The 13,446-nt window shown below is 33.8% G+C and overlaps 1 protein-coding gene across 1 annotated transcript; it reads right to left on the bottom strand.

The window, feature by feature from the left end:
* Positions 1 to 1,232: 1,232 nt before the first annotated feature.
* LOC143757386 (coiled-coil domain-containing protein 106-like) lies at positions 1,233 to 6,250 on the bottom strand. The gene is made up of 5 exons (XM_077248510.1): positions 5,786 to 6,250; positions 5,417 to 5,569; positions 4,920 to 5,171; positions 4,480 to 4,733; positions 1,233 to 1,262 (listed from the first exon to the last, which is right to left on the bottom strand). The coding sequence occupies exons 1-5, from the start codon at positions 6,051 to 6,053 to the stop codon at positions 1,233 to 1,235; spliced, it is 957 nt and encodes a 318-aa protein (XP_077104625.1). The 5' UTR covers positions 6,054 to 6,250.
* Positions 6,251 to 13,446: the final 7,196 nt, after the last annotated feature.

Genomic DNA, 13,446 nt, shown 5'->3' with positions numbered 1-13,446 from the left:
AAGGGAAATGCTACTTTCCCATGATGTTCATGCAATGACATCAAGAAGTGATGTGACGTCTATTTTTACATGGAGCTGAGCAGGTTGCCAGACCATTGTCTTAAATTAGCAAAAAATAAACTTCCTTCCTGTTGCCTGCATATGTCATATGGGAGATAAAACAAAAGAAAACAGTTAAAACAAAAGCTGTCTGTTACATATTTGCCTGACACTAAATGCATGACAACAAGCCTTTGTTGAAGCTCTTAAAAATTACAGATTTGGCAGCACAAATAACACATTTTTATGGATGAATTGCTTAGACAATAATATGAACTTCACACACACTCAAACTGCCATTCAAATGTTTATGTATGTATGTATGCATGTATTAATATGAATGATAAAAAAGCTGATATTAACAACATTCATTATTTTACAAAAGATTTATATATCGCTGTTCATTTTAACTTTCAGTTATTGAAAGAATTCTGGAAAAAAAAATTGATCAGCTTTGCCATCACAAAATTCAGCTTTTCCATCACAGGAATCATATTTTAAAACAAATCAAAATAGTATTTTTGATGCAGCTTTGGTGAGCAAAAGATACTTTAACAATTCTGACAAGCTTGATGTTTTTTATTTTCCAGTAGCTTTGGCTGGTAAAAAAAAATAAATAAATAATATATATATATATATATATATATATATATATATATATATATATATATATATATATATATATATATATATATATATTATTTTGGTCCTTGCTTCCCTTGTACAGTGCATGAATGCATAAATAAATAATTTTCTTCATACATCAAATACCGTCAAGCATGGAGTTGCTTTGTACCTTAAATTTTCCTTAGACTATTGATCAAATCAAGCCACGACTACCATGACTCCACCCGGTGCCCTGTCCTACTTTTATTTCCCAAGTCAAACTTCACATTAAATGATAGTCCCCACTAGTGTCTGGAGATAAACTATCTGTCAAAGTGAAGTTGACTTTCAACCAACAACCATTTCATCATCCCTCTGAGTGCATAAATAACACTTATTGAGTGGGAAAAGAGACAGCAGAGACTTCCACCCTGCTATCCTGTGATCTGTCATCAGAACCCTTAAAGGTCCCTGTCATTCAAAGGCTCAGTGAGAGTGGGGCCACTCCTCTTTCACCAGCTTGTTGACATCACTGCTCTGATGGGCCAATTAGAGGTGCAGTGTAGTGTGAGGTGACACCAATGGGCTTAGTGTCTGCCGTTAACCTCCCAGCTACTCTGTAAAAGACAGAATCTCACGGTCAGAGAATGTCACTCAACCAGATTGACATAATGGCAGATGATGGAACGAGTGTGAAAAAACACTTCCAACCAGGCCTAACATCAACAACCAGCAACCTGCAAAATTGATTTTATATTGTAGTCTTCTCAAAAGGCATCAGAAATAATAAACTAAGGCTGTGTTTTACTTCACTTCTAGACATACACTCGCAAAGTTCCCTATAAGCACTTAACATCGGGGGAATCCCCACCGCCATTTTGAAGTGTGTTCAACTTCGTCAAGTGGATTAGGGAAGTTTATTTGGAAAGATCCTCAAACCCTCGATTTTGACAGAGAGAGCGGGTCTACTCAACATGTTCACTTCAGGCATATCCATAGACCATTATGCACAATGATTGTGACGTCACAGCAGATCATGCTTAATTTACCCCCACCCCACACAACTCTAGTGTATGCTATTTTAGTTATTTTGACATTTGACCACATTTAATCCTTGTATCTACCTTAAGCTGACTCTTTTTTATAACTCAGTTATAGTTTACCCAGATAGCATGCAACCATTGAAACAATGTTGAGTCAGTGTTGATGGGTCAACGCTGATTACATTGAAATGACGTTAGAAAGTGATGTTGCTTTAGCATCAATCTTGCACCCTCAGTTAATATTGAAATAATTTTGAGAATTCAACCAAAAATCAATGGTAATAGTATTGATTCAACATTACAAAGTGATATTTTATCAACATCACTTTTGCACCCTCAGTTAATATTGATTTTTTTTTTTTAGATTTCAACCAAAAATCAACGGTAATACTGCCGTGCAAAGGCAAAAGACCTTAACTTCAATTTTGGTCAAAATGAGTTATTGCCATATTTGGAACAATCGAGATACGTTTTATCATGTGGACAAATATCTTGCGTCAATTTTGTTGTTTTCTGCTAAAAATAAGATGATGTTTTTGCCATAACTTCCAAAAGCAGAGGGAAAGCAAAGGCAGAAGGCCTTAACATCAGTTACAGTCTTTTTGCTTTGTACCGCTACACTTTAGAACGCTGTTATTATAAGTTACAGTGGAGTTAAGGCACTCTGCCTTAGTTTTACCCACCAGCAACGCGTTTGCCGCGCTGAAGTTACGGTGTTATGCCTATATGTAATTGAAGCTCTTTTGCAACCCGCATTAAATAAAGTGAAAATAAAATTGTTGTAGTGGTTTTTTTCTATCGGGCATTAAGAATTTCCTATTCTCGCAAGAAAACTATGGTAGAGATGGCTTTAAAACGCAAACACCAAGATCAATATGGATGATATGGATAACATTACATGAAGAAAAAAAATTTCTACTTCAGATTTTGTTTAATTCAGCTAGGATACTGGTAGCCTAGTTGGTAACACTTTACAATAAGGTTCCATTAGTTAACATTAGTTAATGCATTAGTTAACATGAACTAACCATGAACAACATATCTGTTCAGCATTAGTTAATATTTGGTAACGTTAACTCACACATTTACTAATGCATCAGTTCACATTAACAGCACGGTTAGTTAATATTAGTTAATGCATTAGTTAATATGAACTAACCATGAACAACATATCTGTTCAGCATTAGTTAATATTTGGTAACGTTAACTCACACATTTACTAATGCATCAGTTCACATTAACAGCACGGTTAGTTAATATTAGTTCATGCATTAATTAATATGAACTAACCATGAACAACATATCTGTTCAGCATTAGTTAATATTTGTTAACGTTAACTCACACATTTACTAATGCATCAGTTCACATTAACAGCACGGTTAGTTAATATTAGTTAATGCATTAGTTAACATTAACTAACCATGAACAACATATCTGTTCAGTATTAGTTAATATTTGGTAACGTTAACTCACACATTTACTAATGCATCAGTTTACATTAACAGCACGGTTAGTTAATATTAATTAATGCATTAGTTAACATGAACTAACCATGAACAATGCCTGTAAATAGCTTTACTGTTTTGTAAGGTTAACTTACTGTACATATTTACATTCGTTTACGTAGCAGTTGACACTCACTAAGTATGAACATTTCTAACTCACCATGTTACCCTAAATGTAAAAATACTGTTGTGTACCTTATCAACACTCTTTTATATATATATATATATATATATATATATATATATATATATATATATATGGCATTGATTTGTTGGTAAACATAATTCTACAGCGTAAAAATATGTTGTTCATGTTTATACGGACTTTACTATCATTACTTGCATTCAAAAAGTATTTATTAATGGATTAAGTGAACCTATTGTAAAGTGTACACTATTTCAACATTAACTGATGTGTTACTAACATTTGTAAACTCTTTATTAACATGAATTACCATTAATAAAGCATTTATTAATGGAATTTATGAAACTTATTGTAAAGTGTACACTATTTCAACATTAACTGATGTGTTACTAACATTTGTAGACTCTATATTAACATGAATTACCATTAATAAAGCATTTATTAATGGAATTTATTAACCTTATTGAAAAGTGTACACTATTTCAACATTAACTGATGTGTTACTAACATTTGTAGACTCTTTATTAACATGAATTACCATTAATAAAGCATTTATTAATGGAATGTATTAACCTTATTGTAAAGTGTACACTATTTCAACATTAACTGATGTGTTACTAACATTTGTAGACTCTTTATTAACATGAATTACCATTAATAAAGCATTTATTTATGGAATTTATGAACCTTATTAAGTGTACACTATTCAACATTAACTGATGTGTTAGTAACATTTGCAGACACTTTATTAATATGACGTACCATTAATAAAGCATTTGTTAATGGATTTTTTTAACCTTATCATGTACACTATTCAGAATTAACTGATGTGTTAGTAATATTTGTAGGTACGTAAACAGTCAATATTGAATTTACCAGACCTTAACTCTGTGAAAGCCATTCATCACTAACATTTTCAGAATGCTATGAAAATTAATTTTTATTACATTACAGAACTGGTCAACATTGGCAATCTTTGAAAAAAAAACATGTGCTGCACTATCAATTCAGCCCTAAACAAGGCAAAACATACTGGAATTAAACATGGGGAACACATATATGGTTCTTTTTTTTGAAAATTAACTATTTTCTTATTGGAAGCAACTCCCCATCCGTTTTCAGTGTTTGTATTATGTTTACAATGTTCTCATCGGCCATGATTGCGTCTTGACATTTCTGGGTTATGTTTGATAATTTCTCTCCCTTTTCCTGTTTGTCATGGATTTCTGCATATTTCTCTGGTGCTGCAATCGCCAGTTCAGCAATAGCTGCACTCTGCACAACTGTGTTCCGGTCCACACCATACTTTCGGAAAGCTTCTGCCATGTTGCTTCCTCTTTTGAAAATCTCCAGGACTGATTTGTACCGCTTTACCACCTGCCATGGATCAGTAACTAAGACAGTAAAAAAAAGAAAAATAAGAAAAGAAAAAAATTCAGCAATTGTTAGCTTTCTAGTGATCACATTTTAAGAAGCATTCATGTGTTTAATGGTAAACTACACAACACAGATAGCCTACCAAGTTTTACTTTCCTAATATAAATATTTTTTTTTAAATTATTTCATTTTGCACAACCTACCCCTTTGACAGAATTTACTCATTTGCTTATTTTTTTTCTGTTTTTTCACTCTTTTCTTTGCTTTCTTTCCCTTCTTCTTTCTTTTCTTCTCCCTTGAAGAGTCTGAGCTAGATGACTCTGAGTCAGAAGACTCAGAAGAGTCAGAATCAGTGGAGTCACTTTCTGAATCCTCTTTAGAGATTTTCATTCTTTTGGGGATGTCTGCAGGCTTATCTTTAATTTTGTCAGGAATGTTGTTGTCCATTTTGATGGCTTTAATTGGGGGGGAAAGAACAGTTAAAAGTCATATTATGTATGCCTGCATTTGTGACTATATAGGTTACATGTTAACTTCACTCCAAATGACAAAAAAAGTCCATATCAACATCACCACTGCCTGTTACGTCTGTCTTAATTCAGTATAAAAACGTGGGTTTACCAGAATTAGGCCTACCACATTTTATGTATTTAATGAGACAAAAAACTAAAACAACACAAAACTCTCACAAAAACTTTACCTTCTGACAGCTGTTGTCTAAGGAAATCTCGATCTTTTGTTAAATCTTCTATTTTCTCCTGCAGATACTGACATTTCACCTTCCAGGTGTCAGTCTCTGCCTTGGCTTTAGCCAAAGCTATAGACACAGTGGGCGCTGCTTCAGTGGGTTTATCTAAAAAAAAAAAAATTATAAAAGAAAAAAATTAACAGGCTATTTAACAACAAAATCATCATGAACACATTACTTAGTTAAAATAGTTAAAAATCGTTTTGTTTTCTCTGTTATTTCTACTATTCAAACCAGGATCAACCGTTTTCTTGATGGTTTCATTTGTAAAAATTAATTAGTAGCCTATCTAAAGTTAGTTGATAAACGTGCATAATTTACCGGATTTTTCTGTGCGTTCATCCCGAGACAGTTTTTTCTTCTGTCTCCCTCTGGTCTGATGGTTTAAATTGTCATCCGTCAGTCCACTCTCCATCATCAAGATTGCTTTGGCCTTCAACACCTGTTTATCAATCTCCGCTGGATAACCGCTGGCCGCTCTATTTGTATTTTTTTTTTTTTGGCGCAAAGTGCTGAAGGGTTGTGGGTAGTGTAGTTTTTCTTTAAATGAACTGCAGAAATTAAGCTTCTTTTTTAACGAAGCTGACATAACAATGACTGGTGTTTTCTATACAATAACATATCAGCGTTTAACTATTTGAAAGTGAATAGTACGTTTGTCTTGTTTCGATTTAAAATTGTATTGCTAAAAATCTCTCGGGATTTTTTACTTCCGGACCGCTACTTCCTGATGAAAAGCCCGCTCTGCTCCCACGCAAATTTACCATATTAACAGATGCAACGGCGAACATTACGAACAATCCAGTGACACATCATGTAAGATTTGATTACAGCTTTTAATTATGTAAAACTAAGAATTGTAATATAAATGTTACATAAATGCATGTTTCTTTCTTCACAACTAACATGAAATGTATATAGCACAACACTATAATTGTTCTTCTGATATATTTATTCTATAATTATTTTATTGAATAAATAATTATATATGTTAATATTATAATATATATTTTCTATCTTTATTCATGAACTGCAAAAATGCATAAAACCTTACTATAGTTAATCATGATAATATTTACATTGTTTTCAGTCAATGTATTTGTTTTGTGTGTTGAGTATGTCTAAACCATCTGTTGCATGAATACTAAATATTGACGTATTAATTATTATTATTTTAAATATACTCTTTTAAATAATTGTTTATATATTTATAAGGTGACATGGCTCCGTCATTAAATCGAAAATTGCTGTCAATGATTGAAGGACGTCAAACGAAGAGGAAGAAATTGAAGTTGATTAAATGGCTCCAGAAAAAAAAATTGCTTAAAGCAAAAATTAAGTGCAATTTATGCCAACATACAATGAAGCTGTCTCATAAACCCAACAAAGCAGACAACTATGTTTGGTAAGTATTATTATTATTATTATTAATTTAAAATAATTGTATTACCAGAGCTTGCTTGCTTAAATTATCTTTTTAATAATTCATAATGTTATTGTCCAGACATAGCTGGACAATGTTAAATGTCAGCTATGGTTTTAGGAAAATTTAAACAAATATGACACAGGGTCTTACTCACTAGAATCTTTTATAACATGTTTAAAGGTCCTGTACACGAAACAGACATAAGGGAAGATTCAAGTCAGTGAGGTATGGATCACTTTTTGCCAAGTCAAAGTGTAATTTATTCTCCTGGATGAAGTTCATATATCGGTATGTTCAAAACATAATAATTCAAGTTTTAGTCTAATTTTGAAAGTAGTTGAACAGAAATATGAACACTAAAGTTTTGTCACTTTTGTTAACAAAGGTTTGCTCAAGGCCTTCAGTTGAGACAAATCGACATGATTGAAGATGGCATTGCTGGAAGCTCACGTACACTCAGCAGCATGGCCAAAAAAGTTCGAGCTATTTGTAAAGAATCCATGAAGTTGTATGCCAGAAGGAAGGGCCAAATGATAGGACAACCCAGGGAGTTCGTTATGATTGATGAGAGCAACTTCCGTCACAAGAGAAAGGTAATTTAAATATTCCCATAAAATGTATGCCATTTATTTTAGATTAATAACCTTAGTTATGTTTGTGAATTTGTGTTTTACATTATGTACTTTATTTTGGCAAAATTTGCAATGCAATTTTGCTAAACAAAAAACAAAGAGTGTTAAGTGTTAAGTTCAAATAGTGTTTGATTGATTGTTAGGCTGATGAGTGTTAGAATGTATAGAAGGATTGCATTGTTTTGAATGATGTATGCCTTGTTTCCACCGAGCGGTACAATACAGTAGGCTACGATTCGTCATGGTAAACCCTGATCTGGCTTGCATTTCTACTGCCAACTGTGGGCCGACCCTCACTTGATTGGCACGGTGTATGCCTGAAAGAAACGAACAATATAATTCTTGTAAAGTAGAAAACAACACAGAAAATAACAATGGAGGACATACAGTATATTGTATGACATACAGTATGACATACAGATCTTGTTCTTGCTTCTCGGCTGTTCTTCTGTTTGTCACAAGAAGAAATGGTGTTGTGTTTCAACTGTATTAAAAAATGGCTTCTCTTGTGTTGTCATTCCTCTTGTAGCAGGCGCAAGTGACGATTATCTGTCAACAAATCAACGTTCTGCTAACTCTCCACCCTTTAGTACGGGACTACTGTGCTAGGTACCCCAACGAAAGTGTCTCAAAAAAGTGGAACGGTATGGTTCAGTTCAGAATTAGGGTATCATTCACATCTTCTGACAATCGAAACGACAAAAATTGAGTACCGTACTGAACTGTACTGTGCCGTACGGCTCAGTGGAAATGAGGCATTAAATAAATTAAAATAAAATGAAAGCTTTGTATTTTTAAATATTGTATTGTTGTTTACTTGTTTTTCAGTATGGACGTGGAAGGTTCGCAAAGACCTGGCGTAGAAGAAAGTGGGTCTTTGGGATGCTGGGGGTTGCACCAAGAAATAGCAAGCCTATTCTCAAACTCGTTCATCGAAGGTCCCGAAATCACCTTATCCCACATATTGTACGACATGTGCATCCTGGAAGTTCCATACTTAGTGATGAATGGCGTGCTTACAGAGGGGTACTAACCAATCTTGGCTATAACCATTTTCCTGTGAAGCATAATCAGTTTTTGTAGATCCAATAACAGGCAGCCATACACAAAATCTGGAAAGAGCATGGTTAACTTACAAAGGAAAAATATGGCGTCTTAGAGGAAATAGGACAGAGGACCTACTAAAACAACATCTTAAGCTGATAGAGTGGACTTACTGGCTTGGAAATCGGCACAAAAATGGTCCTCTTGGAAGACTGTTGAAGGATATTTGTCGAAAATATCAATAAAACACAAACCTGATAACTCCCATTATTTCTCCAGCCTAACTTGACCATGCTGGCTCACTCCCAGATCATCCTTATTTTTACTCTTTTGAAACACCTCTTCCATAGTCCCATTAATTGATACAAACGGTATATAAATTTATATAAATTATTTTGTATATTTTGTAATTTTGCTACAGATTTTTCTTGCTTACTTTAAATAATTTAAAAAACACTACAGTTGTACAAATGAATTTCCAATTGTCTTTTTATTCATTTGTAATATGTATACATTGTTCATTGATAGGATACCATTGTTATGTAATGTAGTAAAGGTTTTGAGAATACAAGTGATGTGTGAATGTGTGACTTTCACTCATTTAAGCTTCATAAAATCAATAATCACTGTTTTGTCAGAAATCTACAAATTTTAGTACATCACCCTTACAATAAGGTTCATAAATTCCATTAATAAATGCTTTAATAATGGTAATTCATGTTAATAAAGAGTCTACAAATGTTAGTAACACATCAGTTAATGTTGAAATAGTGTACACTTTACAATAAGGTTAATAAATTCCATTAATAAATGCTTTATTAATGGTAATTCATGTTTATAAAGAGTCTACAAATGTTAGTAGCACATCAGTTAATGTTGAAATAGTGTACACTTTACAATAAGGTTTATTGTAAAGTGTACACTATTTCAACATTAACTGATGTGTTACTAACATTTGTAAACTCTTTATTAACATGAATTAACGTTAACAAATATTAACTAATGCTAACGTAACGTTAATTGACACACAAAACACAACTGTTCCTGATCCAAAAATAGCCTACATGATGGTGTGCCAGCTGTAAGACACCATAAATCAAAGCCTGGATACTGTATTAACTAGTAGTACTAGTACTAGAAGTAGGCCTAATGTTACAAGTTTTCTCGTGCCATACAAGCTGGCTAGCTGCCTGCCAATCTGACACTCACTGACAGAAAGCAACGCGAGTGGGTTGGGGACGCCTCACGATACGCTCACGACACACCTCCCCTGGCGAGGAGAAAACATAACCGCGCACACAAACCAACCCAGCAAATATAACTTAGATCGCAGCTTACCTTTTTATTTTAAACATGGTCAAAATCCATGGAAAACACTTCCATTGAGAAGACAAATCCATTGTTTAAATCCATCATGTGCCGGCTGGTTAGCCTAAAGTGCAAAGTTGTCCGGAGGTTGACATTCAATTTGAAGTGTCGCACCAAGTCCGGTTTACACCAACCACTATGAAATTGTCCCGGTTAAACAGGTTACTTTCCTACCTCTTAAAATGTTATTTTACTTAAATTAAGTACAATGATAACGTTTTAAAATCATCCAGTACAGATAATAGCCTTCATTTTATTTTTTATTTTTTAATATTCTAGACAGAACTAACTAAATGTTATTTTAAGGCTATCATTGTTATCATAGAAATGTTTGTATAGAGTGATAAAAGTCAAAATGGTCAAAAAATTAGAAGTTAAGGTATTTTGCCTTTGTATGACCCATGATTGTTTTGCAGATAATGCAAAGGCAGAATACAGGAACTTCCGAATAAAGGTCAAATGTAAAGTTTAAGCTAATTTTTTTTATGTAGATAAATATATTCATTATGACAACTACTTGGCAAATTTTCAGTGTCCTACCTATCATACAATTGGCTGGACAACAAAAAAACTTTAAACTCATTTTTCTCAGTTTCACACTCTGGTGAGTTAAGGTCTTTTGCCTTTGTAGGGCAGAATAGTATTGATTCAACATCACTTTTGCACCCTCAGTTAATGTAGAAACTATGACTATGTTGAACAAAAAATCAATGGTAATGCTATTGAAGCAACATTACACTATGATTGATTCTACATCACTGATGCTGAATCAATATTGAAATTAACAAAAATAGTCAATGGTAATATTGTTGAATCAACATTATACTATGATGTTGAATCTACATCACTGCTGTTGAATCAGCTTTGAAATTAACAAAAATAATCAATGGTAATATTGTTGAATCAGCGTTACACTATGAAGTTGAATCTACATCACTGCTGTTGAATTAACACTGAAATGAACAAAAATAATATTTGGTAATATGGTTTGATCAATGTTACTATGTGATGTTGATTCTAAATACATTTAGTTGAAACACAGAAAATACAACTGAAAAGGATTGTCAAACTATGTTGCCATCCGATGAACCAAGTTAATGTTGAAACAACATCAACATTTCAACTACACTTCAATGGTGTGTCAACAAATTCCTGACCATTTCAAAATTTGGCGAAAACCTTTTAAAATATAAATGACACCTTTCCAGCAGTTGAGTCAATTTATTTTATTCAATCAATAAATGACAAAAATATATTAAAATATTATTTGTTAAAAAAGAAAGGGGGAGAAATAGGACAAAAGCATTTCAACCTTTAAAAATAAAATTGGCTTCAGAAGTCTGATGTCATAACTACAGGTGGTCCAATGGTTCAGGTTTATAAAAATCTGTCTTGCATCAGACTACTGCCTCTTTTCCTTTAGGTTCTCTGAAATCTGAAAAAGAAAGCATGATGTTACTCAAGAACGAGTCAAGTCAGTTGTCATACATAGTCAAATTCAAGAATGTTAATATACTAAACACAATACGATCCAGTTTTTTTTTAAGTTGCTAAACACAAAATATTCTAACTATGATAATAGTATCGTTAAATTCTGTTTATTTCATTTATTTTCTATAATCTATTAATGCTTCAATATCAAAAGAAAGTACTATGGCAGGGGTGTCCGATTTTATCTCCAGCCCTAATTAAATACACCTGAGGCAGTTAATCAAGGTCATTAGGATCAATGAAAACTTCCAGGCAGGTGCTGGAGCTAAACTCTTCGTGAAGAGGAACAAACACCTCTGAGCTATAGCCATTAACTACATCTCAGTTCATTTTCTGTGAAACTACTAGGCATTCAAGTAACAAGTTTATCTTGTAGAATAAAAGAGCTTCGGGTTTTTCCAATGAAAATTTCTTTAAAGGGATTTTTCAGCCCGTAATGAAAATTCTGTCATCATTTACTCACCCTCATGTTGTTCCAACCCTGTATGAGTTTCTTTCTTCTGTTGAACACAAAATAAGATATTTTAAAGAATGTTGGTAACCAGAAAGCTGACGGTGGCCATTGATTTCCATAGTAGGACAAAAATACCATGGAAGTCAATGGCTTACATCAACCATCACGTCTGGTTACCAACATCCTTCACTCTATCTTTTGTGTGCAGCAGAAGAAAGACATTCATACAGGTTTGGAACAACTTGAGGGTAAATAAATGATGACATAATTTTCATTTCAGGCTGAACTATCCCTTTAAAGCTGCAGATTCACCTCATGTAGACCTTAAGGCAGGCATACACTGTACGAATTTCGTCCGATTTTGAGCCGAATTCTGACTCGTGCGACTCTTTTTCGGGTCGGGCCGATTTTCAGCTTTGTCGTGCGTCGTTTGTCGTGCAGTGTTCGTGGAGTGTACAGGGAGAAACGAGAGGCGATTAACCTCTCCCGATCGGCAATCGGATGGTCGGATGAATTTCTGGCATGTCAGAAATTTTGGTCGCTCCTCGTGACTATATCGCACAGTTGAAGCAGAGCTACGAACCGATTGCCCTAAACTCAGTGTTTTTTTCCCTCACTGCGCCTGCTCGAAAACAGATTTTAACCATTTCATTCTGCATAAAAAAAAACGAAAAGAGGGAACTCTTTAAGTTCTGTAGTTCAAACTAGCTACAAATTACTGTTGCTTAACTCAAATTACTGTTGCTTACCTCCAGTTTGTCCAGTTATTACCCACGTCTTCCAAGCTGCGATGTGGCACCGTGGCTCTTTTATTAATTTGTTAAACAATGTTTTTGATATAAACCTGTTTTTAATTTTCATTGATGACTAATTATTGCAGTGTTCGGATAGACTTCATATTATATACTGTTAATATAATTATATGCCTATGTAATATTTTATTATCCTCACAGTGCATTGCGGTGATGTGCTGTGAAATTATTGCGTGGCAAATTAATTATAATAGCAGATCAATTTAATAATAAAATTAGCCTTCCCTAATACAATAATACTAATAATAATTTAATACATAAATTGGAAGTGCTAAATCTTATTGATATTGATAACTGATGCTTGTTTTACCCAGAACGGTGGTTTATCGCACATATTTCACACGTGTAGTGTGAGCAGTCACGTCGCAGCTCGACGTTTGGACCGTATAGTGTGAGCACATAAATCCTGAGCTTTAGCTTTACATCGCATGCGATTTACTCGTTCAGTGTGAGTAGATACCTTGCTGAAATCGCACAGACATCGCACAGTGTATGCCCGCCTTAAATGTCTTTAAACATAGCCTTGTCAGTCACTTTCTTAATAAACGCAATATGTTTTTTGTTATTGTGTTTCAGTGGAAACAAGCTAAACTGAATGGAAATCAGTTACATTTCTCAAATTGAATACAGATTTAGGAATATGGACGGTTGCCTGATTGAGCAGTGATAAGGCTCAGGATATCACCAAGTCCCAGGTCAGGTGATTATGCTGTCGACAACAACTCAGTGTATAATCAATGTCAGCATTATCAGGA

Source organism: Siphateles boraxobius, unplaced genomic scaffold (assembly GCF_051911475.1).
Source record: "Siphateles boraxobius isolate OS27281-9 unplaced genomic scaffold, OSU_SipBor_1 30, whole genome shotgun sequence".
NCBI classification, from domain to species: domain Eukaryota; kingdom Metazoa; phylum Chordata; class Actinopteri; order Cypriniformes; family Leuciscidae; genus Siphateles; species Siphateles boraxobius.
This window is presented reverse-complemented; position numbering and strand designations above follow the sequence as displayed.